The sequence below is a fragment of the Diceros bicornis genome, chromosome 5 (assembly GCF_020826845.1).
Source record: "Diceros bicornis minor isolate mBicDic1 chromosome 5, mDicBic1.mat.cur, whole genome shotgun sequence".
Lineage (NCBI taxonomy): Eukaryota > Metazoa > Chordata > Mammalia > Perissodactyla > Rhinocerotidae > Diceros > Diceros bicornis.
This window is the reverse complement of record NC_080744.1, coordinates 67,877,827-67,904,952: the sequence shown is the minus strand read 5'-3', so window position 1 is coordinate 67,904,952 and position 27,126 is coordinate 67,877,827. Positions and strand designations below refer to the sequence as shown.

At 48.8% G+C, this 27,126-nt stretch overlaps 1 protein-coding gene across 1 annotated transcript; it reads right to left on the bottom strand.

Annotated features, from left to right (window-relative positions):
• Nucleotides 1-11: 11 nt before the first annotated feature.
• SCAMP5 (secretory carrier membrane protein 5) lies at nucleotides 12-20,932 on the bottom strand. The gene is made up of 7 exons (XM_058542096.1): nucleotides 20,640-20,932; nucleotides 9,051-9,105; nucleotides 8,290-8,418; nucleotides 4,820-4,976; nucleotides 3,600-3,701; nucleotides 3,017-3,134; nucleotides 12-2,768 (listed from the first exon to the last, which is right to left on the bottom strand). Exons 2-7 carry the CDS (start codon nucleotides 9,055-9,057, stop codon nucleotides 2,574-2,576), a joined length of 708 nt encoding a protein of 235 aa, XP_058398079.1. The 5' UTR covers nucleotides 9,058-9,105; nucleotides 20,640-20,932; the 3' UTR covers nucleotides 12-2,573.
• Between the last annotated feature and the right edge of the window lie 6,194 nt (nucleotides 20,933-27,126).

The following is a 27,126-nucleotide window of genomic DNA, read 5'->3' as shown; positions in this document are numbered from 1 at the left end:
ACACAGCAGGACACGCAGGGCCAAATGTTCCCCTTTATTATGATTCACTCAGTTACCACAGACAGACACATTGGCTCAGGCAGGTCAACTGCCAATTGGAGAATGGTCTGTGTCTCCCAGAAACAAGGAGCAGTGGGCACCAGCAGAATGCAAAGGCAGGTCACTGGCTGGCTGCAGACCTGAGGATTCCCAGAACTGACCTGGGCCTTCCTCCACCCCACCCCCAAGCCAGACCATCCAGCAGAGTTAAATCTGTGCCCAGCCCCCACTTCTCATACTGGTTCCTCCCTGGAAAGTGCATAGTTGCCTGGAGATGCAGCATCCCAGGGCCTGGACAAGCTGGGGCACACACAGGTAGCAGGCCTTCCCAAGGGCAGAACCAGGGCATGACCATATAGGTCTGAGCCAGGAAAGAGGAAAGGCAGAGAGGACAGGAGATCGACTGGAGGTGGCATCCAACAGGTCATGGATGTTGGGCTGGCAGCTGGATCACAGGCCTCCTGGAGCGACCAGAGAGACTAAGAGAAAGGGAGCCAGGGGTCTAGGGTGGGGGAGAGGGAAGTGGAGGAAGAGCCTAGACCTGGGTCTCTCTTCAGGTACTAGGGGCTGTGACTGCTTTCCAGAGAGACAGTGATAGAGGAGAGAGCCAATCACACTCTGGCCCAAGCCTAAGGGACCATTAGGAAGAGAACTTTCCGGAGATCCTGGCTCCTCTTACAGGAAAGTGAAGTACCTGCAGCCCAAAGCTCAGGATGGCACCAGGAAGCCCAGGGGTTGGGTTCTAAGCTGGAGCCAGCCCAGAGTGGCCAAGTGGGGTTTCGTTTTCAGGCCAAATAGCCCAGGTAGAAGTGGGCGTGGGAAACAGGCAGCTGCTACTTGGGTAGGAACCCACTCCCCTACAGGCCTCAGAGAGAGCCAGGGCCTCCACCAGCAACATTCTCACGATGCTTGGAATAGAACAGCCCCACAGGCCTGAAATCACTGTGCTGGAAAGGAAAGGGGTTCTGATAGGGTGAGGAAGGGCCAAGAACCAAGTCTGGTAGGCAGAGGGGAGCAAGTAATCTTCATTAAAAAAAAAAAAAAAGGAAGAAAAAGCTGGAAAGCCTCCCCTCCCACCCCACCTACCCTGAAATCCCATTCTGGCCATTGTGCTTGTGGACAGGATTGGGCCTGTGCTTCTCCCTGAGCCCTGAGTTCAAATGCCCAGAACTGCCCTGTGACCAAGAGCAAGCTGGGGTGGCAGAGGCATGCTCCCCTCTCACTGGGCCCTGCCTGTCTTCTCTGCTCTCCCCTCCAGGCCCAGCCCTCTGAGCCAGACCCAAACAGAACAGCTACTGCTCCCAGGAATCCAATGGTCCTTCAGAGATACCTAGCACCTGCCCAGAGGGCTTGGGCCAGCCAGACCTCACCCAGGGACCAATAATTATTTACATACCCTCTGCTCCAGCTGTACCTTTATACCTGAAAATTGCCTGGACACCATCCAGCTCTTCAGGGAAGGCAGTGGAATCTGCCCTTGTGGACAGCAGACACCACTGGGCACGTGGTGGGGGAAGGTAGAAGAATCAAGCCACAGCAGCTGGGGGTACAGGGAGGGACATAAGCAGAGGGGCTCAAAGGGTCTCTGGGAAGAGAAGGAGGGGAAGCAGGGCAGCGAAAAGAGGAGCCTGCCGCTGCAGGACAAGCTCTGAGAGTCAAGGAGATGATCCTGCATTTCCAGTCCCTGGGAGTCAGGTACCCAGGTGGGCTCTGCATCTCTGGCTATGTGCCCTCTCACATCAGGGCTAAGGCTCAGCTTCCCTGTCTGCTTCCTTGATCTGGGAATGGGCTCAGTCTCAGGAGCAGATACAACTGGGACACTCAGCCTTGGGGAAGACAAAGAAAAGCCACATAGGGAAGAGAGAGACCCTGGGCGGGAGAAGAGACCACAGGGAATCTGACAGCAGGACGAGAGGAGAGGAGGAGGTGGTTGAAGGGGAGGAGGAGGTTGAGGGGGAGGAGACTCGGATAAGAAGGAGCAAAGGAAGATCCCCTGCCTGTCCCACACTCCCACCTACCACCCCCATGAGTGCTAAATACTGTTGCTTCCCAGTAAGACCAAAAGTGGAAACAGTTTCAGCTCATAACCCTGGGGAGGGGGCCAGGCTCTTTGCTATGCCTCCCCCTGCCCCATGATGGGTTCCTGGGTCAAGGTCAGAAGGGGCAGGCTGGTGGAGGATGGAGGGCTGGTTTAGTTCTAAACATACATCTAGCACCACAACAACAGAGACCTTCACTGCACACTATTTCACAGGGGGACACGGACACAGCTACTACCACACAGGACAGCTCCCTTCACAGCCCACAGCTCTTAGAGTGCTGAGAGCAGAATCCAAAGGGTGTGTGTTGGGGGGTGAGGGGGTAGACATATACATATACATATACATATATATATATATAACTCTGATTCTTTGTACAAAGTGGGGGAGGAGAAAAGGGAAGGGGGAACCCTGCTTGGTCACCACAACAGACGATGTGGCTTGAGCCCCTGTCCCACTGGCCCCCAGCCCTGCCTCCCAGTAGGCTCAGCTGGCTCACATCTCATTGGAGTACGTGTAGTTGGGGGTGGCGGAATACTGAGTCTGCGGCTGATTCATGGCACCCTGGGCCGCCCCCATGGCTGCATTCTGGGCCGCTTGCTGCACATGCGGGTTCTTCCATGCCCCCGTGGTCCACTCCTCCTGAGCTTTGCTGAAACTGCCCCCACTGCCCCGGTAGAATTTATGAACCTGTAAGAGGAGGAGCACAAGGCAGTGTTAATCAAAGGGAAGAGGCAGGCCATCCAGGAAAGACATGGGAGCCAGAGACAAGTCACTGTAAAAGCCAGTCCTCCCTCCTTACCCGTGCCCTGTGCACTAGGAGCAAAGTCCACCAAGCCATTCCAGAGTAAGTCCCTTGGAAGACCTCTGGGTTCTCCTATAACTTGAACAGATCACAGACCCAAATCCACCCTCTCACCCTTGAGGTGACCACGTACCATGCTGAGGGCGATGAAGGAAAAGACGGCCACGACCGTGAACATGACAGTGGGAATGAGCATCACCACCGCTGAGCCAACATTTGTTCCGAAGAAGGAGATGGTAGCGATCCAGCCACTGCAGGAAGAGGCCAGCTGTGGGGCTGCCCCCCATGGTGACAGGTACCCAGAGCCACCCCACTAGAGCAAGGGACCATCTCACTGTCACAGGGAGGGACCATATCACTGGATGCAAAGGGACCATCTTACTGATATCTAGGGCCTGTGTCAGTGGTTCAGGAAGAACCCTTCCCCACGGCTCAGAAGACAAGCTGCTCAGACTTACGGCTTCCTTCTCTCAGGTTCTCCCATGATGCCTGATACCCCTCAGCACCCCCAAAAACTGCAAGAACCACTGCAAGGTTCTCCTTCCCCTCTGATGCTATGGCTGTGTCTACAACACTATCCTGAATCCTGTCACACTTCAATAACTCATGGTGTCCCCACAGGCTATGCAGCTTAGCACACAGAGGAAAGCAAAGGACACGCCCAAGGTGCCACCCATGCTGGCCCTGGGTCAGTCCCAGACACCCCAGTCTCTTACCAGACGCCCCAGCCTGGGATGCCCACAGCCTGGATGATGCTGATGACCAGCTGGGCCATGAAGGTGAAGAAGAATGCCATGAAGCTGAAGGAGCTGTCAGTCCTGCAGCAGAGGAGATGGTTCCCATCACCTGGGCAGAGAGCCAGGGCTTCCCTGCCATCAAGACCTCCATGCCCTTCTAAATTTAAGTGAATATACAATGGACAGAAGACATTTAAAGGCCTTAATTGAGAGGCCAAAATAGGACAGCATTTACCCATTGATCTTCACAAGTTTCCATGTGTTAGGCCTGACTGCAACATTACATAGGGAGAGATCTCCTCGTGAATGCACCACTCACTGGTACATGGATGGTTGGCCCCATTGGCACAGAAATAGATTGGGTCCATTGTGGCAGGAATAAACAACCCCACTGTCAATGGGATGGACAACCCTAGTGGCACCAAGACATCTAGCTCCATTTGTACATGGATGGACAGTCCCCTTGGCACAAGAATGGACACACTATTGGCACCAAGATATTACCCTAATTGGCACATAGACGGATGGTCTGATTGGCAAAGACACTTGAGGCCCCATTGGCACTGAAATGGATACTCCATTGGCCTCAAGACAGGTAGCCTTGTTGGTACATGGATGAATAGTCCCATTGGCACAAAGACTGAAAATCCCATTTGACACGAGGTAGACACCCATTGACACCAGGACAGCTAACCCCACCAATAAATGAATGGGTGGTTCCTTTGGCACAGAGTTGGATGACCTCATTAGCACATAAATAGTGTCAGTGGTACATGGATGGCTGCTTCCATTGGCACATGGATAGATGGTCCATTTGGCACCAAATCTGTTAGCCCCACGGGTACAAAGATGGACAGTTCCACCAAGACAGGTGGCCCCATTGGCAAAATTTAACATGCAGCTAGCTACCTGGGGAAAACAAAACAAAAACAGGCCTGGTCTCTATGTTGCCCCCACCCAAGGGCAGAGTAAGGAAGGACGGAACTAAGAGGAAGGCTCTGGCTCCCAGCCCTCTCACCCCAGCCTAGAGCTCCCAGCAAGCCCAAATCCTACCTGGCAGTCTGAGCTGAGGCTGAACAAGTGAAAAGAAAGCGAGTTTGGGGGACAGCAAAAAACAAGTGAGAAAACATGTAGAGAAGGGACAGGGGAGATGGGCAAAGAGACAGGGTTAGGAGCTGGGGTCAGCACCAACCACTTACTTGAAGGCCTTGTAAATGGGCCGAAACCAGCAGACGTAGGAGCAGGGTGTGAAGATGATGAGCCAGAGAAAGGCGAGGCCAAAGTTGGTGGCTCCCCCGCCTCCGATCAGCCATGCGAGACAGCCCACCAGGTTCACGGCCAGCGTGACGCTGTTCACTGCAGACCCAGGAGCACATGCATACACAGAGACAGACACCACACACACACACACAGACACCCAGGCCCATGCAGAGATACATAAGCACCCAGACATGGACACACACACCCATAACTCAACACAGACCACAATCAAACACATGCAAATGACACAAGGACAGAGAGACGTAGACACACAAATACACGTGCAAACCGCATTCATACAGATTCACATCCACAACCCACATCAGTGAATACACACACACAGATACACAAGACACATACACACACACAGAGGGAGTACAGACTGTAAGAAAGAAAGCTGGGAGCTTAACCCAACTCCCCTCCCAACACCTGCTCCTGGGGATCTGAGAAATCCGGAGAACAAAGAGTCTCCAGAGTAGGAACCCAGAGCCTCAGCCCAGCAAGCCCCGTTGAAGGGCCCCAATGCCTCAGAGTGGTAGAAATGATCTTCTCCTTATACGAATGGCCTCAGCCCCTGGCCCTCCTAGACCCACAGCAATCACTAAGCCCACAGCACAGGAAACCCACCTTACATCTTCCCTTGCAAGGTAGGGGCACAAAAAGGGGAAAGTAAAAGGCCTTGTGAAAACATCTCTTCAAGCTATTGTACCATCTGCCCTGCACTTACAGGGGGCAGGCAGCAGTGGCTGGGATCTCAGTCTTTATCTAATCCATTTTTTAGACAACTATCATGCCACCTCCTCCAAGAAGTCTTCCCCTTCACTACTGTAGCCTTATTCATCCTCTATCCCTCTGACCTCCTGCAGATCTGGGCTGCTCTCATGGTTCCCCAAGTACAAATCTCAGCCCATCACAGACTAGAAGCTCCCCAAGAGTGGGACCCAGGCTCCCTCTCCTCTGTGCCCATATAATTTAGCTGAACCTCAGAATCACCGTATCATTGAGTCACAGCCAGCAGAGACCTTAAAGACTCCCCATCTGATGCTGGCACTAACACACACCCAGGTCTTCTCACATCAGGGCGCTTCCTTCCTTGAACATTAGGCTGAGTCCTTTCAAGGCTCCACAAAGACTTGCTGAATAAACAAAGAACGGTGGGGGCCAGCCCCATGGCTTAGCGGTTAGGTGCGTGCACTCCGCTACTGGCGGCCCGGGTTCGGATCCCGGGCGTGTACTGACACACCACTTGTCCGGCCATGCTAAGGTGGCGTCCCACATACAGCAACTAAGAAGGATGTGCAACTATGACATACAACTATCTACTGGGGCTTTGGGGAGAAAAAGGGAAAAAAAGGAGGAGGATTGGCAATAGATGTTAGCTCAGGGCCGGTCTTTCTCAGCAAAAAAAAAAAACAAAAACAAAGGTGGGCTCAATCTTGGCCTCAAACAGCTAGGCATCTATGGTCTTGGCTTCTGAATAGAACCCTTAAGCATCTCCAGGGTTATATACATTTCCTTGGGAGCAAAGCATCCGGCGGGTGCCTAGTGAGGACTTAGGAAGATATATATAGCCCTTAAATCCAGCTCCTGGATGAGATCTTCTCAGGGGCAGAGTTACCAGAGCCCAGGGTCAGGGAGAGTGCTCCCCAAGTCTGGCCTGACAACGCAGTCACCTCTGCAGGTACACTCATCTCAGGGCCCCTCATAACGAGGGTGAGCATTTCTTCCTGCGTGTTTCAGCTGTATTTCCTCTATCTCTGTTTATTGCCCCCATTTCCTAGAACCTTGGTGCTCTTACTGATTGTATTTGCACTTTACACAGAACAGACACTAACCTGTTTTTACGTTGGTTCACATGTCTCTTCCCAGTCCCATCTCTCTCCAGCTCACATGACCTAGTACCTCCGCTGGAATTACTCTGCAATTCTTTGGAGTGGACATCCATGGACTTGGCCACTCTCTCTCTAGCCATCAGCTTTTTTCCAGCTCCACTTCTCTCTTTGTCCAACTTAGATTCCATAATTCATTACACTCATTTTCTTATTCCTTCCCCTGCCCTGTCTTCTGGTCACACTCACCCTGGATGAACACAGCTCCCACTTGTACCTGAGATAAATGTTGCTAGGAAAAAAGGAGCCCCACAGAGAAGCCTTGTAGGACTATAAATTTATGGTAGCCAACCTCAAATGGACCCTGTGCATGGCCCAGAAATATTAGGGGTCATGTTTCTTTGGATAATGTCCTCACTCTCTGTCCATACACGTGCTCTCATTCTAATCCCACTTTCCTCAAAGCTCCCATCCCAATTTCTACATCATATTTGATGGAAAAAATGGAAGCCATCAGAGGAAACCTCCTCATTCTCTTCCCAATATCTACAGACCTACCCACACCTGCCCCATCTCTTCCTTCTCTCATGTGACCCAAAGGCCAAGCCAAGACTTGAAACTGAGTCTGTCTGTCCCCATACTCTTTCCACCATTCCATGAAGGACCTGCTTCAAAGACAGCATTCTTTCCCACCTTCCTGGCACAATCAATCATCTCCCCAGGTAAGCAGCTAAGTGCCGGCCTGACTCAAGGCAACATCACACATGGTAGACGCTGGCTGCAGTCACAGTGCAGGTGTCTGGGGTTCCTTGGAGCCGATACCCAGCACAGGACAGCCCACCTGCCCTCCTTGCACATGCCTTTGACCAGCCTGGGCACAGCCAAGACCCATCCCTCTAAGATGACACCTTTCCCACCAACCTGCTACAGACCATCAGACACTGGGGCCTATAAATTCTTGACTTCGAAATCTTAGAACGTCAGAACTCTAGACTTTAGAAGTGCAGACCACACAACACAGAGCTACATGGAACCACAGCAATCACTGAGCCAACACCTCTTTCTACAAATGAGGAACCTGCTGCTTAGGAAGTGGAGTGACCAGCCCAGCTTGCTCCCATATCTCCCAACTCCCGGTTGAATGCTCCTCTTTGTGAGCAATTTTCCAGAGAAAGCAAGAAAAATGAGGCCTTGAGGGCAGGAGTCCTCTCCGAATCAGAATTCTGAGGCAGTCACCAGAGATTCCCTGGAAAACTACTCCAGTAGAAAAGGGAAGGGAGAGCAGGAAGAGAGGAATTACACTGCAGACAGAGGCTCAACCAGATGCTCTGTGAACAGGAGACGGGGAGAGGCCTAGACGGGAGGATGAGGGAAACTGAGGCCCTGCTGGGCAGTCAGCCCATGTGAGGAGCCTGCTGGGAGTCAGGCAGGGAAAGGCTTACTGGCCCATGCAGATGCTGCAAGTGGGGCTGAAGGACGGCTGGGCTTGCAGGCACCCCACCCCAATGCCCAGCACCCACCAACCTTCCTCCCTCCTCCACGCCGCTCACCCCGGCCCACCCCCATCCCACAGCACTCACACATCCAGAGGTAGTAGAGGCGCTTGGTCATGCTGAGATGCTGGGGAGGGATGTCTGCCTCGAAGTCTTGGTAGAAACATGGCTTCAGTGGGATGAATTTGGGCAACGGTGGGAAGTTGTTCACTTTCTCTGTGGGCAAAACACACATGGTATTGCATGGTATCACCTTGAATGTTCCCCTCCCCAGTGATCCAATATGATCATTCTTTCCCTGGCCTGGGCCACCCTCTCGGCCCCTATGGCCACAGGCTACTTTGCCATCTCCACCCAGCCATCCCTGCTTCCTTGGGTCTGCAAGTTACCACCCCTCTCAGGACCTCAGTTTATCCAGTGGGGTGGGGGTTGAGCTAGACAGTCCCTAAAGGTCCCTCCAGCTCTGGCATTGTACACCTGAGCCTTTGGAAACCAGACAACACAGAAACTAAAAGGAAAAGGTCTTAGAGTATTAGAGAGCAATGGTGACAGAGGGGACAGGGACTGAACCACCCCTGCCACTCAACAGTCAGATGGAGAGTAGGACCAGGGCATCAGGATGCTCCTTCCCTGGTCCCCAGGGTCAGAGGTCTGATAGAGGGCTAGACAGTATCATGTTGAGGGTCTCAGATAGACAGGCCTCAGTGGGGCACCAGGAAAAACCTGGGGACAAAAGGACAGAAAGAACCTGACCTCCAAAAACTAGGGGACACAAGAGGACCAGGAAAAGGGCCACCCACCCTATGTTCACTGCCATGTCCTACCCACATGGCCCATCCTCTCCTTACCTGCCATGATGGCACCAGCCAGCCCAGTGGCCTGCCCACACCTCTTTGTCCTGAACTAGAAGGAAAGAAAAGCCAGAGAAGGATGAGGATCACAGCCCGGCCCAACCCAGCCTCTCTCTCATCCCCAGCTGGGCTGGAAGCTCCCTGGGGCAGGACCTGGCTCACACTCACATGGAGCGATGAAGTCCATGGAGGCAGCTCCCATTTCACAGAGCCACCATTCCACCAACTACATCCTGCCAGGGACTCCTGCCCTTTGCCTCAAGGCATAAAGTCTGTCTTCAGAAAACCCCATCCAAGGGTGGGAAAGGAACTTTGGAGGGGAACCCATGCAGGGAAAGCCAAGTGACAGAGAAGGCCCAAGGGGACCAGAAACCTCTGAAAGAAATTCTATTCCTTGACCCTGAACATGGCAGAGCCCTGGCCTCAGTCACAGGCTGGGCTCCCCTCCTCCTGCTTTTGTCTTCTGTCATTTGTTCACTTATTGGGGATTTATTATCTACCAGGCACTGGGGAGATAGCATGAGTAAGACCGATGTGGTCCCTACCCTCTGCATGAAACAGTCAATGACCTGTGCAGTAATAATATAAAAGAGAAGGATGGCTGCTATGAAAACATGCACAGCATATATCAAGGTGATCTAACCTGGGTCTGGGCAGTCATGGAAATTAAATGTAAGCAGTAAGCAAAGACCTGAAGAATACAGAGGAGTTGCCTGGGGCAGGGCAGCCTTCTGGGCAGAGGGGAAAGCATGCACAGACCCTGATGCGGGAAGGAGCTTCACACTTCTAAGTGAGGGAAAGAAAGCCACTGTGGCCAAAGCAAAGAGTGTAAATAGAGAAGCAGCAGGAGAGGAGGCTGGAGAGGTGAGGTGGTCAGGGAGTTTATCTTGAGGCCCTTAGCGGGCAAGCTTGAAGGGGTCCTGAGGTAGATTTGGGGAGTGGGAGGAGGGAGGCCATCAAGAAGACCCCTTGCCAGAGTAAACCACTGAATGGATGGTGGGGCTGTTTACTGAGAGCCCCATCATGGGAAGCACCCATGAGAAGAGGTGCAGGGTCCCCGGGTAAGACAAGACGCTGCATTATAGACATGCCGAGTCTGAAGCGCTGCAAGACCTGGAGACAGGGCTGCCTTGCAGGCATGGGGAATATTCCAGTCGGGAGTTCAGTGGGAAGCCTGCACTGAGACATACATTAAGTAATTGTTGGTGAGGTAAGGCAAGGAAGTGAATGGGAAATCATCTTGCTAGAATGGTAACTTTGGTGGAGATATATATACACAAAATAAAAAGCAGAAGATGGTCTACAATCAAGCACTAAGACAATGCAACATTTAAAAGTTGAGCAGACATTCCTACACACTGCTCATCAGGCCATGCTGTGGCAGTGTCCCACATACAAGAAACAGGAAGACTGGCACAGGTGTTAGCTCAGGGACAATCTTCCTCAAGCAAAAAGAGGAAGATTGGCAACAGATGTTAGCTCAGGGCCAATCTTCCTCACCAAAAATAAATAAATAAATAAAATTTAACAATACTGATATTGAAAGATCTCTACAACTACTAGTCGTCGGAAAAATGCAAGATGGAGAACAGTCTTTATAATACGATACCTTTAATATTTTTAAAAAAGGAGGGGAGGAGAGAATAAAAATATTTTTTCCTGGGCCAGCCCCGTGGCTTAGCGGTTAAGTGTGCGTGCTCCACTACTGGCGGCCCGGGTTTGGATCCCGGGCGTGCACCGACGCACCGCTTCTCCGGCCATGCTGAGGCCATGTCCCACATACAGCAACTAGAAGGATGTGCAACTATGACATACAACTATCTACTGGGGCTCTGGGGAAAGAAAAAAAAAAAAGGAGGAGGACTGGGAATGGATGTTAGCTTAGAGCCGGTCTTCCTCAGCAAAAAGAGGAGGATTAGCACGGATGTTAGCTCAGGGCTGATCTTCCTCACAGAAAAAAAAGAAAAATTTCCTTTTGATGCAATAATCCTACTTCTGTTATTTACTCACAAATAAGAAACAACAAATACATATTATTCAACATGACACTATTTTGCAACAGCAAAATGTTGGAAGCAAACTAAATGCGAATGTTTGAATAAACTATGGTGCATCATTCAATGGAATACTACATACATGTAAAAAAGAATGAAGATGATTTCTACGAACTTCCACGGAATGTTTTCCAGCATATATTGTTAAGTGAAAAAAGCAAAGTACAGACGAGTATAATAGTATGCTACCTTTTATGTAAGAAAGAAAGGGCAATATGGACATGCATATAAATTTGCTTATTTTTGCAAAAGAAACACAGGAAAAGTAAACCAGAAACTAATGAAATGGCTTCCTACATGATGGAAGGGCTAGGATGAGTTAGTGAGACTTCTCTGGGTAAAGGTTTTTACATACTTTTGTACATATAATGTCTTACATATTCAAAAACTTAAACCAGAACGAAAAGCAAACCCTAAAATTTAAATAAACAAACAAAAAATAAAGCTAACTGTACCGTAAATTGATAACACAACCACACAGAGAAAAGAACTGGTCAAGTAACTTGATCAGAGTCCTCTGTGTTCTCTTATAAGGACATAGCTCAAGGAAAAAACTAACTGGAAAGAAATCTTAAATATTAGTAGGTTTATTGTTACACTTGGTACTAGTATAGTGGCTTCTGAAACTTTGTCACATGCATGGTAGGAGAGAGCATACAAGTAAATGTGTTATGTTGTTGGGAACCTGGGTTCTCACTGTTAGAGTTCGGAGATAGAATATGGAATACGGGAAGGTGAGAAAGGGCCCTGTGATGTTGGATTTGAATTGGAGGTATCAGTAGGAACTCATGACTTTAAAAATATCTGAGGCTGAGAGGAAGAGGGGCACGGATGTTAGCCCAGGGCAAATCTTTCTCAGTAAAAAAGAGGAGGATTGGCAAGAGATGTTAGCTCAGGGCTAATCTTCCTCAAAATTAAAAAAAAAAAAATGTGAGGCTTGTCTCAAGCCGGGACAGGGAAATAAAAGCTTAGTCTAGAACATCTTGTGGTGCCAGAAACAAGCAGGTATTCAAATAATGGGGACATTTAAAAGGATACCAGTTGGAAGGGGCTACTACCAGCCAAATCTGGGACAATTAAGAGCATCAAAAATAATAATCATAGTAATATAACATACTAAATTTAAAAAATAATCCATGAGTCCAAAGTAACACTCATTTTTAAAAAGAGAAGGAGGAAGGAAGAAAGAAAGCTCTTCGTTGCAGGAGAATGCTAGCTAGAAATGTAGGAGTGACAAAATTAGAAAATTTCCCAATTTTGCGATCACTAACGTAATAGCTGATTCAGGCAAGAATCATCAATGGCTGCTAAAACTACTGGGTGCAAGACTGTTGGGGAGGAAGAGAGTCACAGAGTGTCAAAGTACCAGCCCAAAGGTGACTTGCTAATTACGAAGGGGAAGAGGCACTGTTACTGTGAAGAAAGCTGGCCAACACCACCGTAACCAGGGTATCAAACTTAACCTCACCAATAATGGGATTCCCAGTGTGATGCCCCAGGAGGGGCACAACATCTCCTTTGTAGCATTCCTGCCCCAAAATATTTAACCTGAATCTAATCATGAGAAACAATTGGACAAATCCAAGTTGCGGAGCATTCTAAAAACTAGCCTCAACTGTTAAAAATTGCCAACATTCTAAAAGACAAAAAAAAAATTTTAAATAAAAACATAAGGGATTCCCTAAACTAAGGGAGACTAAAGATACATGGCAACAAAAACCAATGTTTAAACCTTGACTGAATCCTGGTTCAGGGGGAAACACTACAAAGGACATCACTGGGATAACAGAGGAAGCTTGAATATGGACTCTAAGCTAGATATTATTATGTCAACGTTACATTTCTTGGGTGTGATGATGGTATTGAGGTAATGCAGGAGCATCCTTGTTCTTAGGAAATAAGTGCTCAAGTGCTGAGGGGTAAAGTGTCACAAAGTCTGAAACTTGCTGCAAATAGTTCAGAAAATAAGAAATGATAGACGGATAGACATAGACTCAAAGCAAATATGGCAAATGTTAACAATTGGTGAATCTGGGTGAAGCTATATGAGTGTCTCCTGTACTATTCTTTCAACTTTAAAATTTTCAAGATAAAAAGTTGGAGAAAAATATGAATAATGTCAGTAATGAATTATAACACAGTGAATGAAAAGAATGCACAAGTCCATGATGATATACAAAAGAAAGAGAGGGGAGAAAGGGTAAGTTCTAATAAATATAGAAAGAATGACAGAATTTTTTAAAATCACCATTTGCAACCACTATGTAAGAACTGATACAGTCAAGGATCATCAATGGCTGCTAAAACCACTGGGTGAGAGGCGGCTGGGGAAGAGGAGAGTCACACGGTCTGAGTGTCACCTCCTAGATTACTTACTAATCATAACAGAGGAAAGGAACTTCTAAAATGAGAGGATCTGGCAGACCGAGTGACCAAATCTAGCATTTCTGATAATGGAATGAAAGGACATTATGTGCCTACTGATGTGATACACATAGAAGGACACAATATCATCTATGTAGTATTGTCGCCAAAATGTTTAATCTGAAAATAATTATGGAAAAACAATCTGACAAATCCAGATTGTGAAAAATTCTCCAAGGCAAATGTTAATGTCATAAAAGACAAAAATTGTAGGGGACTCATCTAAATTAAAGGAGACTAAAGACACATGCAACCAAATGCAACGAATGATCCTTTAGTGGATACTGGATTTTTAAATCACAGCTATAAAGGACATTTTTAGGAGAAGTAGACAAATCTGAATAGGGACTGCATGGTAGATATCATTGTTCAATGTTAAATTTCTTAGGTATTGTGGTTACATATGAGAATATCTTTGTTCCTAGGAGATGCATGCTCAAGCATTTAGAGATACAGAGTCTCGGCTGCAACTTACTTTCAAATGGTTCTGCAAAAAAATTAGATGATAGATAGATAAAGCAAATGTCACAAAATATTAACAATTGGTGAATCTATGAACTACCCTAGTACAGGTGTTCATTGTACTGTTTTTTAAACTTTTCTGTAGCTTTGAAATTTTTCAAAATAAAAAGTTAGGGGAAAATATATGTATTTTATTTGGTAATACAAACAATACACAAAGCATCTCTAGTAAGATATCAAGGAAAAAATAATTGTGAATCACTAGGGACAGAGAAACTGAATAGATGTGGAATAGGTGGGAGGAAAAATTTTCATTATGTATCTTTACACCATCTAATCCAAGACACCATCAATTTTAAGATAGATCATTATTTTCTTTACCAAAAGAAAGAAAAAACACTGCCAACTTGTAATTGTAAAATGCCAAAAATTTTAAGACACAGACATTAAAATGTTTTCAGAAATATCAAAATGTTCATCTTAGAATTGATGAAATTTGGGACACCTTTCTGAATTATGAATCATGCAAATGTATTACTTGTTCAAAAAAATTAAATGAAAAAAAGGCAGAAGAGGATGAGCTGGCAAAGAATGAGGAGCAGCAGCAGATGAGGCAGGAGGAAATCCAGGAGAGTGTGGAGTCTCCAAGGCCAGGTGTAGAGAGTGGACGAACGTGACAGATGGCACTGAGAGGTCCAGCATGAAAAGGCTGGGCTGAAAAGTATTCGTTACACTCAGCAACAGCAAGTCATCTGTGACCACAGCAAGAACTGTTTTGGTGGCCGTGGAGGGGTGGAGGGTAGGTTTGAGTAGCAGCCAAATTAGAGCTATAATAGAACAGGTAAGCTGAAAGCAGGTGTAGACAGCTCTTTGAAGAAGCTTTTCTAGGAAGAGAACAGCAAGAGGGTACCACAGGTGGGATACAGGAGTCCAGGGAGGGCTCTAGCTGAGGGTTGTTTGTTTAAGATGGAAATAAGCTAGAGATGTGAAGGATCCAAGAAACAGCTGTAATTACAAGAGAGACAGAGGTTAAGTGATAGAGCAAGCCCCTGAGAAGGAGAGAAGCACGGGGTGTGGAGACAAGGAGGTGGGACAAGCCTCGATCCTAACAGGTGGGAAGGAGAACATGATGCGAGCAGATGCAGGCAGGTTCGAGGCCTTGGAAAGGACGGTGAGAATCCCAGGTATCTGCTTCCATTTTCTCTGTAACATAGGAGACAGGATGGAATTGAGAGGGAGGAGGTAAGAGCAGAGGACCCAGCTAAGTCAATGGGCAATTACAACACAGCCTGAGAAGTGATCTGGGAAAACAAGTACAAAAAGCTGTGGGAACACCGAGGAGCACCTCCCTGGTCCATCCTGGAGGAGCCAGGGAGGGCTTCACAGAGGAAGCAATATCGGAGCTGAATCCTGAAGGATGAATAAGAGTTGGCCAGGGAAAGAGAGAATCAGGAAAGCAGGCGTGAAGGGCAGGAAACCAATAGCATGGCATATTCAAGGAACAGAAAGAAGCAGAGCAAACATCAAGCTCAAAGTGGAGGGAGGGAAGGAAGGAAGGCAAAAATAGGGCTGAAAGATGGGAGTGGCCAGGTCATCCTGGCCTTGAAGGCCGTGGCCAGGATTTGGGCTTTATCCTCAGAGCCTTGGGAGCCACTGAAGGATTCTATTCTTCTTTTTTTAAAAAATATACCCTCCAAGTTGTTTTAAAATAAAGTGAAAATATGTTGCTTTTTAGCTATGTATAAAAATATGTGCAAGTTAAAAAAAAAATCAAAGTGCATAAGGTAGAAAACAAAAGTTCTGGGGGCCGGCCCAGTGGCATAGTGGTTAAGTTTGCGTGCTCCGCTTCAGCGGCCCGGGCTTCACCAATTTGAATCCCGGGTGCAGACCTACGCACCACTCATCAAGCCACGCTGAGGTGGTGTCCCACATACAAAATAGAGGAAGATGGGCACAGGTGTTAGCTCAGGGCTAATCTTTCTCAGCAAAAAGAGGAAGATTAGCAAGGGATGTTAGCTCAGGGCCAATCTTCCTCACCAAAAAAAAAAGAAAAGTTCTTCCAAAATCCACCTTCTCAGAGACCACCCCTTTAACAGTTTGACCTTCAGGTTTTTGCTTTTTGTTTTTAATGTATATATAAGCATATATAACAAAAATGAGATCATTTTATACATGCTGTCTTATAACCTGTTTTTTTCCACTTAACAATATCTCATGACAATTTTTCATGTCAACGAATACAGGTTATCTTGATCTTTTCAATGACTGGTGTACCGGGTCAACAAAGTCCCTGGCCATGGAGCAGTCACGTGTGACACAGGCTGATTTGGCAGTTAGGAGGTCACAGCTTCAGGGAGTGGTGGGGTAGAGGCCACGCTGCCAAGAAATGAGGAAGAGGAAGAAGGGACAAGTCTGGCAGACTAGTCTTTCAAAAAACTTGGCTGAAATTTTAATACACACGCATACACGCACACAAACACAGAGACTATCAGTGACAACACTATAACACCAAACATCAAAGGATTAATAGTAGCCATCTCTTGATAGTGAGATTATAGGTTATTTGTTTTCTTTCTTTTTAGATAATTTTCTTATAATCTTAAAAAGATAATTTTCTAAAATTTCTACAATGGTTATATATTCCTTTTGTAGTAAGACAAAGCCATAGGTTTTGTTGTGTTTTCTGAGGAAGATTGGCCCTGAGCTAACATCTGTTGCCAATCTTCCTCGATTTGGTATGTGAGCCACCACCACAGCATGGCCACTGACAGTGGTGTAGGTCCATGCCTGGGAACTGAACCTGGGCCACCAAAGTGGAGCATGCTGAACTTAACCACTAGGCCATGGAGGCTGGCCCTGAAGCCATAGGTTTAAAACAGCAGCAGCTAGAGGACATAAGGTTAGAAAGGTTTTTCCAGGGGCCAGTCCGGTGGCATAGTGGTTAAGTGCACGCGCTCCACTTCAGCGGCCCGGGATTTGCAGGTTGGGATCCTGGGCGTGCACCGATGCACCGCTTGTCAAGCCATGCTGTGGCCGCATCCCATACAAAGTAGAGGAAGATGGGCACGGATGTTAGCCCAGGGCCAATCTTCCTCAGCAAAAAAGAGGAGGATTGGCATCAGATTTTAGCTCAGGGCTGACCTTCCTCACACACACACAGAAAAAAAGGTTTTTCCAGATAGGAGCCTTGAGCATACTTATAAGCTGGGAGGAAGGTATTACAGAAAATAGTGGAGAGGCAGAAGATACAGTTAGAAGGGGAAACAGCTGATGGACATTGGAACCTCGGGAGGCAGGAAGGACTGGCATCCATAGCACAGAGTGGGCACATTAGGTTAGGAGCCTTCCTACAGGGATTTGAGAAGTGGGGAAAAATGGGTGGTTCCACCTCCCACACACACCCCCAACCACTCTCTGTGAGTCAAGGGCTTTGGGAAAGTAGTCCAATTTGGAATACTCCTCCCATGGAATGGAATGGAGAGCTGATGAGAAGAGGGGAAGGGTTTCTAGAAGTGATGGAGGAACAGCTGAGGCTGGAGACCTTGTATGGAAGCAGAACCAGACTGCCCTAGTACGTGATGGCGCCTAGAGGCTTTCCACATTCTGAGTGTGCAATCCAGAATTGGGGGGTCTGCTGCTGGGGTGGGACACACAGGCAAAGTAGCATTGTCACTGAGTGCATGAGCCAGAGAAGTGTGAAAACCCTGGATCATGGGGTCCAGGAAGGACACAGAAGGTGTTAGGCTCAGGGAATAGAGAAAATGGAGGTGTGAGAGAACTAGAGGTCTCCACGAGGTCACAAAGCAGGTAAAGTAGAAGTTGGACTGTGGTCAGAGAAAGATACTAGAGTTTAAGATTTCAGAGGTGGCCACATGCCAGTGATGACCAGACCGAGGTGTGGCTGGCAGAAAGGGTGGCTGAAGGAGGTACCGCCTCCCGTGAGACAATGGATGCGGAGGGAAGACTGCAGTCCAGCACTAAGTCCTCCAGGAAAATAAGGAAGAGAGGCACTGGGAGGGCGGGTAATAACTAGATTGTAGGAGCCTCAAAAGAGGAAGCTGGATCCAGCCTGACCCCCGTTCTAGCCCCAGGCTATTTCCCAAAAGTGTGGCCATGGTTACAGAGAAGTCAGTGTAGCAAAGTGTGGACAGCGGGAGAAGCCAGAGCTCAGGGCCAGAGAACACGGCAAGGCTGCCTCACTTGTATATGAAGGTTAGCCCACAGAGAATTTAGGCTTGGGAGGGCTGCAGGAGGCTGAGGTCACAGGAATGGAAGACCCCAGGCTCTGATGCTCTTATTTCAGGGCTAGCCTTTATACTTATATGTATGTGAGAGAAAGAGAGACAGGGTGGGGGGGAGAGACAGACAGACAGACAGATAGAGACAGCAATGATTGGCCTCTACAAACCAAAGTTATTAGGCTGCAAAATGGGAGAATTAGCAATTTGCTCCTCAACTGAGTCTTTCATAATGTTGAGGGGTTTTGGGGGGTGCTACATATCCCCGCAAAGATGCAGACCTAAGGAAGCACCTCCTTAGTTATCCATAAGATAGCAAATACTACCTGAATTTTGTTCAAAAAGCCCAGATACAGTTTATTCCATTTCTTACTGTGAAGCTGGGAGGACAGACGCTCCCACAGTGGAGAGAGTGAGGTCCACAGCAGAGAGAAGAGAGTCAAGCCTGGCCTCAGATCAGGACAGAAACCTGCAGTTAGTTCCAAGGCTCCCAGCTCACCAGACCTCTGACCTTCCTCCTCCCTATCATAAGCCCCTCATCCTTGGCATAGAAATAGTCATCTTCTTCCTGCCTGCCTGGAGTGTATCTGCTAAGATGGAAATTTCCCCTCTTGCTCTACCTCTGGTCCTCTTATCCCATTCCCAGCCCTGAGGTCCCAGAACTATGAATCATCCTCAGAAAACAGCACTGCTGTTGCTATCACTGTCCTGTGATGACTCTTCAGTAGCCCCTACTGATCCTGCACCTGGCATTCAAGGCCTTGTGTCAATCAGCTACAAATTCCCACCTGGCACCCTTTGCTTCTGCATCATAGGCTTACCTGCTTCCCACTCAACCCAGCTTCATGCAGGAGATCATATGTAGCCAATCCCTTTGCTTTCACTGCCCCTAAACCAGAGCCCTGTCAGCTCCTCTAAGTCCTACTATTTTCTCACATCCCACCTCTTCTGGGAAGCCTTTCCACACATCCCTGCTATGCATCCCACTGATTAAATTCTAAACCGGCTATTGGGCACCAAGTGCTCACTCATTCTCATCCAATCTCTTCCTTGCTTCCTCATGGATGAGGCTTCTAGGAGGGACCTAGCACAGAGCAGGGCACAGAGCTCGGTCAATTGCTTAAGACTTGGACACCCTCCCAAGTGGTGGGAGTGGAGCAACTGATGCCCTCCCCCAATCAGGCTAAGCCCACAGCTTCTGTCAACCCTGCTGTACCACACTTCCTCCAGGAAACCTTCAGAGACTCCACACTGTCAGCAGGGAAGGAAGTGCAGCCTGCAGAGGAAATGCTATTGGGAGGGGGCAGGCACAGGGAGAGGGAGGCAGAGGGAGGGGGGAGGAAAGGAAAAGAAGAGGGAGAACTGGGAGGGACGCTCTAAACTAGAACAAGCAGCTTCCTCAAGGGAGGTCAGTACTTAGTCCTATTATTTCATCCCTAAAGAAAGGTGCTGGCAAAGAGACGCCCAAGAGGGGAATCAACTTATTCAGAGGTAGCCAGTCAGCCAGGGAAAGAGTTAAAGAAGCAGCTACAGAGCCCAAGGCCCCTATCCAAAGCTCCCATCCCAGGACCCCACTCATTCTCCATGGAGTTTGCTAGACCTAAGATGACCCTCTTTCTGTGGCTGTCTCTAGAGACAGTCATCTCTCAGCTCTGGGGACTTTGCCTTCAGGCTCACCAAGCCTAGATCAAATCTGAACTAGCAAGACTTGTGTAGCCCCCAAAAAAATCTCTCTGCCAGTCATGCCCCTGCAAGAACCATCTCCCTCTTTCAGAGCCCTGCCTAGTGGAGGTAGAACAGGTAGGGCACAGGCTGCAAAATTCTCCAGACTCCCCCACCCCACCGCCACAGCCACATGGCTGGGCTCACAGGCCAGACTCTCCAACGCTGTGCTTAAGTCCCGCCTCTATGCCTTCGCCCGTACCATTACTGGGGAATGTTCTCTCCTGCCTCTCCTCCCATCCAAATTTTACCTCCTCCAGGAAGTCTCTCATTCACTGGTCTTGCCTCCCTTTCTCCAGGTGTCTGCAGCAAAGTCTGCCTGGCCTCCCTAAACGCCCCTTCCTGGAGCTGGGACATTACCGGTTTGCACCGCCTCAGATGGCGAATTCTCAGTCCGAGTCTCTACTTGGTTCCCCCAACCCCCAGACCAGGAGCTCCCAGAGGCAGGGACAGGGACGGTTTCCCAAACACCTCACTGTCATCCTCATGACCGACTCCTGCCAGCGTTGGAATAAGCTACATCCGGCGCTGCCGACACACCACCCCAAAGCCCTGGCGGACCCAAGGCTCAAGCCAGTGCACCCATCCCCCACAACCCTGAGGCGGCTCAGGCCACCGTCCAAAAGTCGGCCACCCCGGGGAGGCGGGGGGTGGGGGTGGGGGGTCGGGGTACAACCTGTGTCTACCTGCAGGAGCCTCTTGGGAGGAAGGACTCAAATAAGGCGACAGTCAACCCGCCTCCAGTCGCCCCCATCCCCGGGCACGTGAGCCATCCCCAGGAGGAGGAGGCCAGTTTCCAGGGAACGCCAGGTGCGGATGGAGGGCCCAAGGCCCAGGCTCCAGCATCCAGGAGTCTGACGTCACCCAAGACCCGGGTTCCCTCCGACGGAGCGGGGGATGGGGATGTTGGGGGCCTGGAGGCACTCCGGGCGCTCTTCCTCCGCCCCAAACAGAGGTCACCTCAACTCTCTACCTCTTCAGCAACTCGGCCTGCCCCCTGCATTCAAAGGTGAAGCGTAGGGGGAACAAAGCCGGAGAGGGGGCGACCCCCTCTCGCCCTTCGCCCACCTTCCCTGCAAAGCCCTTCTCCGGGCCGTGAGGTCCGGGACTCACCCGCCGCTGTCGCTCGGCTGCCGAAAGGCCGCCGCGCTGCGCTGCGCCGAGCTGCACCCAGCGATGCGGCGCGGAGCCGGCCGCGAGCCGCTCCGGGGCTGGAGGCGGGAGCGCGTACGCGCGCACCTCGAGCCGGCTCTTCGCGCGCCCGCGCCGCCCCAGCCTGCAGCAACCGCTCTCGCGAGACTCCTGGGCCACCTCTAGGGCCGCTCTTCCTGCGCTCGCGAGAAGGAATGCCTGGTCGCCCCCGCACCTTGCAGGAGCTGTCCGAGGTGCTAAGTTCCTGGGACCTGGCCGGATCAGGTGGCTGACGGGCACCGCTGGGACAAAAGCACGGTGAGGACGTGGAAGAAGAGACCCAGAGATGGAAGCCTCATACCAGCAGCCAGAACCTCAGCTTCCAAATCTGTAAATTGGGGAGAATGGGGCCGGCCCCGTGGTTTAGCGGTTAAGTGCATGCGCTCCGCTGTTGGCGGCCGGGTTCAGATCCCGGGCGCTTCTCTGGCCATGCTGAGGCTACTTCCCACATACAGCAACTAGAAGGATGTGCAGCTATGACATACAATTATCTACTGGGGCTTTGGGGGGAAAAATAAATAAATAAAATTTAAAAATAATAAATTGGGGAGAATAACCTCCCATGCAGTCTCAGGCGCCACTGGGATGTACTAGAAAGGAGTGAGAAAGAGATTTGTAAGCAGGAGAGCATGGTGGCTGATGAAGGTCTTTCAGATCCACAGGCCCAAAGTGACAGAGAGGGGATGGAGGGTGGAAAATCAGAGATGAGACGAGAAGAGAGAGACAAGACAGAGACATAGACACACAGATCCATGGAAAGATAGACATAGAAAGACAAGAGAGGGGAGCCACAAACAGAGACATAGAAACATGATGAAACAGAGATATAGACACCTGGAGAGAAAAAAATACATGGAAAGAGAGAGGAGAGAGAGAGAGAACATGATGAAGTGAGAAAGAGATAAGAAATAGAGACAGGCAAGATACACAAAGAAATAGAAAGACAGAGACTTAGAAAAAGACACAGAAAAAAGAATGAAAGACACCATGATATGCAGAGATGAACACCTAAAGAGAGTAGAGACCAGAGTAAATGTTTAAAAACCCGGAACTAATCACTGTTGAGGGAGACCCACTTGGAGAGATGGGGCTGGGAGTGAAAGATAAGCTTTTATTGTCAGTGGTGTTTACATTGTAAGCCTCCTGTGGGATCTCTACAGCAGGGTCACCCTCTATCCTGCCAGCCAATGGCTCCTGCCCTCCACAGTGCCCTCCACCCACATCATCCTGGGCCTGGAAGGGGGCCTCCTTGGCTGGGAGACACTGCAGGGCTTCTTTGCCCAGAATAAGGGCCCATTGTCTGGCTCCAGCCTGCTGGAGTGAGGCCTCGCTCCCACAGCTGAGATAGAAAGGGGGCAGGAGTGAAGAAAGGCAGACAAGAACTAGTGCGGGAGAGGGAAGAGAAGCGGGGAGCCTCAGAAGCTGTGGAAGGTTGAGCAGGAAGCATAATCTAGCCACCAGACCAATCAGGAGGGAAGAATCATGGACTATAGGCAGGACAACGGAGTTCTGCTGTTGATCCTGTCCCTGGTTCACCCAAATGATCACTGCTCTTTATCCCAGCTATAATGCAAGCTTCAGCTGATTCACAGAGCTGTGGGAGGACCCACTGAGATGGAAACCTGAGGAGGTTATCAAGCATGGCTCCTATGGGAGAGACGTTGGGATATAGGGGTTCAGATAAGCCTTCAGGAGAGGGGTTTGAGATCCACATTGAAGTCTACAGGGGACATGTGTGGGATTCCCACGGAATTTACAAGAGATATCTTGTGGTTCATGTGGGTCTGACAGGAGAAATGTTTAAGTTCCCATCTGAGGACCCCAGATGACTTTTCCCCAATCAGGAGAATCAGAAGGGCCTCCTGTTTGGCTAACAACTGAGGCAGGAAAAATGCCCAGGTCCAAAGTCAGAAACCCATCTTTGGGGCCGGCCAAGTGGCTCAGCGGTTAAGTGCACGCGCTCTGCTGTGGCGGCCCAGGGTTCTCAGGTTTGGATCCCGGGCGCGCACCGACGCACCGCTTGTCAAGCCATGCGGTGGCAGCATCCCATATAAAGTAGAGGAAGATGGGCACGGATGTTAGTTCAGGGCCAATCTTCCTCAGGCAAAAGAGGAGGATTGGCATTGGATGTTAGCTCAGGGCTGATCTTCCTCACAAAATAAAATGAAATAAAAAGAAACCCATCTTTGTTCCAGTGGATTGTGCCTTCAGAATTTGGGTAGATGGAAAGGAACAATGCTTCAGTAGTGACAGTCATTTAAACAAACTTTTACTTAACAAGCATTGCTATTGAGAAACAGCATAGTGCAGTGGTTAAGAATATGGACCTAGGGCCGGCCCCGTGGCTTAGTGGTTGAGTGCGCGCGCTCCGCTGCTGGCGGCCTGGGTTCGGATCCCGGGCACGCACGGACGCACCGCTTCTCCGGCCATGCTGAGGCCGTGTCCCACATACGGCAACCAGAAAGATGTGCAGCTATGACATACAACTATCTACTGGGGCTTTGGGGGAAAAATAAATAAATAAAATTATAAAAAAAAAAAAAAAAGAATATGGACCTAAAAGGCAGACTGCCTGCCCCTTCCCAGCTATATGTTTTTTTGTTTGTTTGTTTTAATTTTTTAATTTATTTATTTTTCTCCCAAAGCCCCAGTAGATAGTTGTATGTCATAGTTGCACATCCTTCTAGTTGCTGTATGTGGGACACGGCCTCAGCATGGCCGGAGAAGCGGTGCGTTGGTGCGCGCCCAGGATCCGAACCCCGGCCGCCAGCAGCGGAGCGCGCGCACTTAACCGATAAGCCACGGGGCCGGCCCTCAGCTATATAAGTTTGAGCAAGGTAGTCATCATTACTAAATCTTAGTTTTCCACATATGTAAATAAGGATGATGATAATAGGACCGGTATCTTAAAGTTCCTATGAGGATGAAATGAATTAACACGTGTAGACACATGTAACACATGGGACAGTGCCTGGTACACAATAAGTGTTTAATAAGTGCTAGCTCATAGTGTCTGCCAGGCTCTGAGGACATGTCTATCTCATCGTGGAGGGCAGGAGTGAAAAACCCTGAGCCAAACCATGCAATAACACATTTAAAGCTTTCTCTCAAATGCGGTGACCATCACATCTCCTCACATGCCATTCCCCAAAGCATGTCTTATGGCTAATGCATGACAGGGATACATGCTCCCTCTAGAGGACGCAAGGTACAGCAAACAGTGCGGGTGTTTAATCCTGTTGCAAGGAGGAAGCAAGTAACTGGGAGCAGTAATCCCGTCACACTCGGGGCCAGCTCCAGGCTGCTTGTCTTTTCCTGCCCAGCTATGGCTGAATGGGGCACGTCTACCCAAGGGTTTCCAGAAGAGTACCTATGCTACGGGCCAGTAAACAACTGAAAAGAAAAGAGGGCTAGCATTTACTGAACCCTTACTATGTCTGAACGAGATGCTAAGCCTCATGACTATCCTATGAAGTAAGTGCTTTTATCCCCATTTTGTAGATGAGGAAAGTGTTGGAGGAGGTAATTGAGAGGACATGACCACCAGTTGACCAGAAAACCGGACCCAGGCAATCAGAGGCTCCTCATCCCCTCCTCTGTCTTTAGAATGTACTTTCTGCCCACCATTGTGGGAACTGTTCCAAGGACACAGCCTTGAGAGAGTAAAATATTGTTGAGACCATCTGGTTAGTGTACGTGACTGAACTCAGTTAAGATCTCTATATAAACTTTTAAGATTCTGGTGGGTGAGTGCGGAGATCTATTGGTCTTGTAGCTGTCCAAGACAAGCCTCTTAAGTTCCCTTGCTTATTAAAACTACCACCTGCCAATCTGGAGTGGTCTGCCTGTTTCTTCAGTCTCTCTTTGCCCTCCATGTACAGGGGCCAGTTTACAAAGCAACAGAAAGTGAGGTTCAGAGAGATAAAGTGATCTGCCCAAGGAAATATAATGATATGTCTAAGAAATGGAAGAACCAGTATCTTTAGGTTGGGTTTCCCTAGAAGCAGACACTGAGATAAGGATGTGAGTACAAATGGTCTATTTGAGAGATGATCCCAGGAAGCACTAATGGAGGAGTGCAGGAAGTTGAAACAAAGAAATGAAAGGAAACCAACTCAGGGTGCAATAATGAGCAGGTTACAACTGTGGGCGATGGGGGTCAATCCTACTGGGGACCTCTGGGACACAGTGTAGAATACAATGCAGCTGTCCCACCAAAGGAATGAGGAAACTAAGGGTTGAGGGCTGCTCCCGGTACTTCCAGACTTCCCTGTGCACCTTCTGAGCAGAGAAAGCCCTCAGGCAGAAAATCCCAGGGGCTTGTAGTAATAAGCCATCAGGAATGGCTACGGGGGTATGAGGAGGGCACTATGGAGTCGCATCTACTACAACCAAGATGTAAAGCCAAGTCTGCCTGGCTCTCAAGGCACATCATGCTGCCTCCAAGGTAACCTATTAGTCCTGTGGAAGTTTGCGGTATGGAGCTTCCATTCTTAAAAAAGGGCCTCCTGCTCCCCGTGCCCCACTCCATGCTCCTGGTCTTATGAGCACTGAGTGTACAGTGACACACATTCTTGCCTGCAGAGCCATGCTGATGTTAGAGCAGCTCGTCCAGTCCTCTCACTACCCCAGTAGGCAACCCTGAAGCTGAGAGAGTTCATCCTAGACGTCCCCATACAGTGCCTCTCCTCTCCACACCTCTTGCCCACCACCCCCCTTCCTGTATTTGTCTTCTCTCCCTGACCAGATGGACAACCCACAGAATGGGAGAAAGTATTTGCAAATCATATATCTGATAAGAGACTTGCATCTGGAATATATGAAGAATTCTTACGACTCAATATGAAAAAGGCAAATAACCCACTTTAAAAATGGGCAAAGGGGGGCCGGCCTGGTGGCGCAACTGGTTAAGCACACCTGCTCCAGCTGCGGCAGCCCAGGGTTCGCCGGTTCGGATCCTGGGAGCGCCCCGACGCGCCGCTTGTCAGGCCATGCTGCAGCGACATCCCATATAAAGTGGAGGAAGATGGGCATGGATGTTAGCCCAGAACCAGTCTTCCTCAGCAAAAAGAGGAGGATTGGCAGATGTTAGCTCAGGGCCGATCTTCCTCACAAAAAAGAAAAAATGGGCAAAGGATCCTGAATAGAAATTTCTCCAGGGCTGGCCCCGTGGCCTAGCGGTTAAGTGCTTGCGCTCCGATGCTGGCGGCCCGGGTTCGGATCCCGGGCGTGCATCGACGGGCTGCTTCTCTAGCCATGCTGAGGCCGCGTCCCACATACAGCAACTAAAAGGACGTGCAGCTATGACATACAACTATCTACTGGGGCTTTGGGGGGGAAATAAATAAATAAATAAATAAAATTTAAAAAAATAAAAAAAGAAATTTCTCCAAAGAAGATATACAGATGGCCAATCAGCACATGAAAACATGCTCAACATCATTAGTCATCAGGGAAATACAAATCAAAACCACAATGAGATGCCACTTCACATCTACTAGAATGGCTATAATCAAAAAGACAGATAATAATAAGTATTGATGGGGATGTGGAGAAATTGGAACCCTCATACACTGCTGGTAGGAATGTAAAATGGTGCAGCCACTTTGGAAAACAATGTGACAGTTCCTCATAAAGTTTAACATAGAGTTACTATTTGACCTAGCAATTCTACTCCTAGGTATATACCCGAGAGAAATGAAAACATATGTTCACAAAAGACTTGCAAATTCATTGCAGCTTTATTCATAATAATTAAAAACTGCAAACAGCCATCCAAGAGAATGGATAAACAAATTGTCTATTCATGCAATGAAATATGACTCAACAATAAAAATGAATGAGCAACTGATATGTACAACAACATGGATGAATCTCAAAAAACATTATGTTGAGCAAAATAAGCCAGACCAAAAAATACATACTATATAATTCCACTTATATGAAATTCAAAAACAGGAAAATTTATATGATAGAAATCAG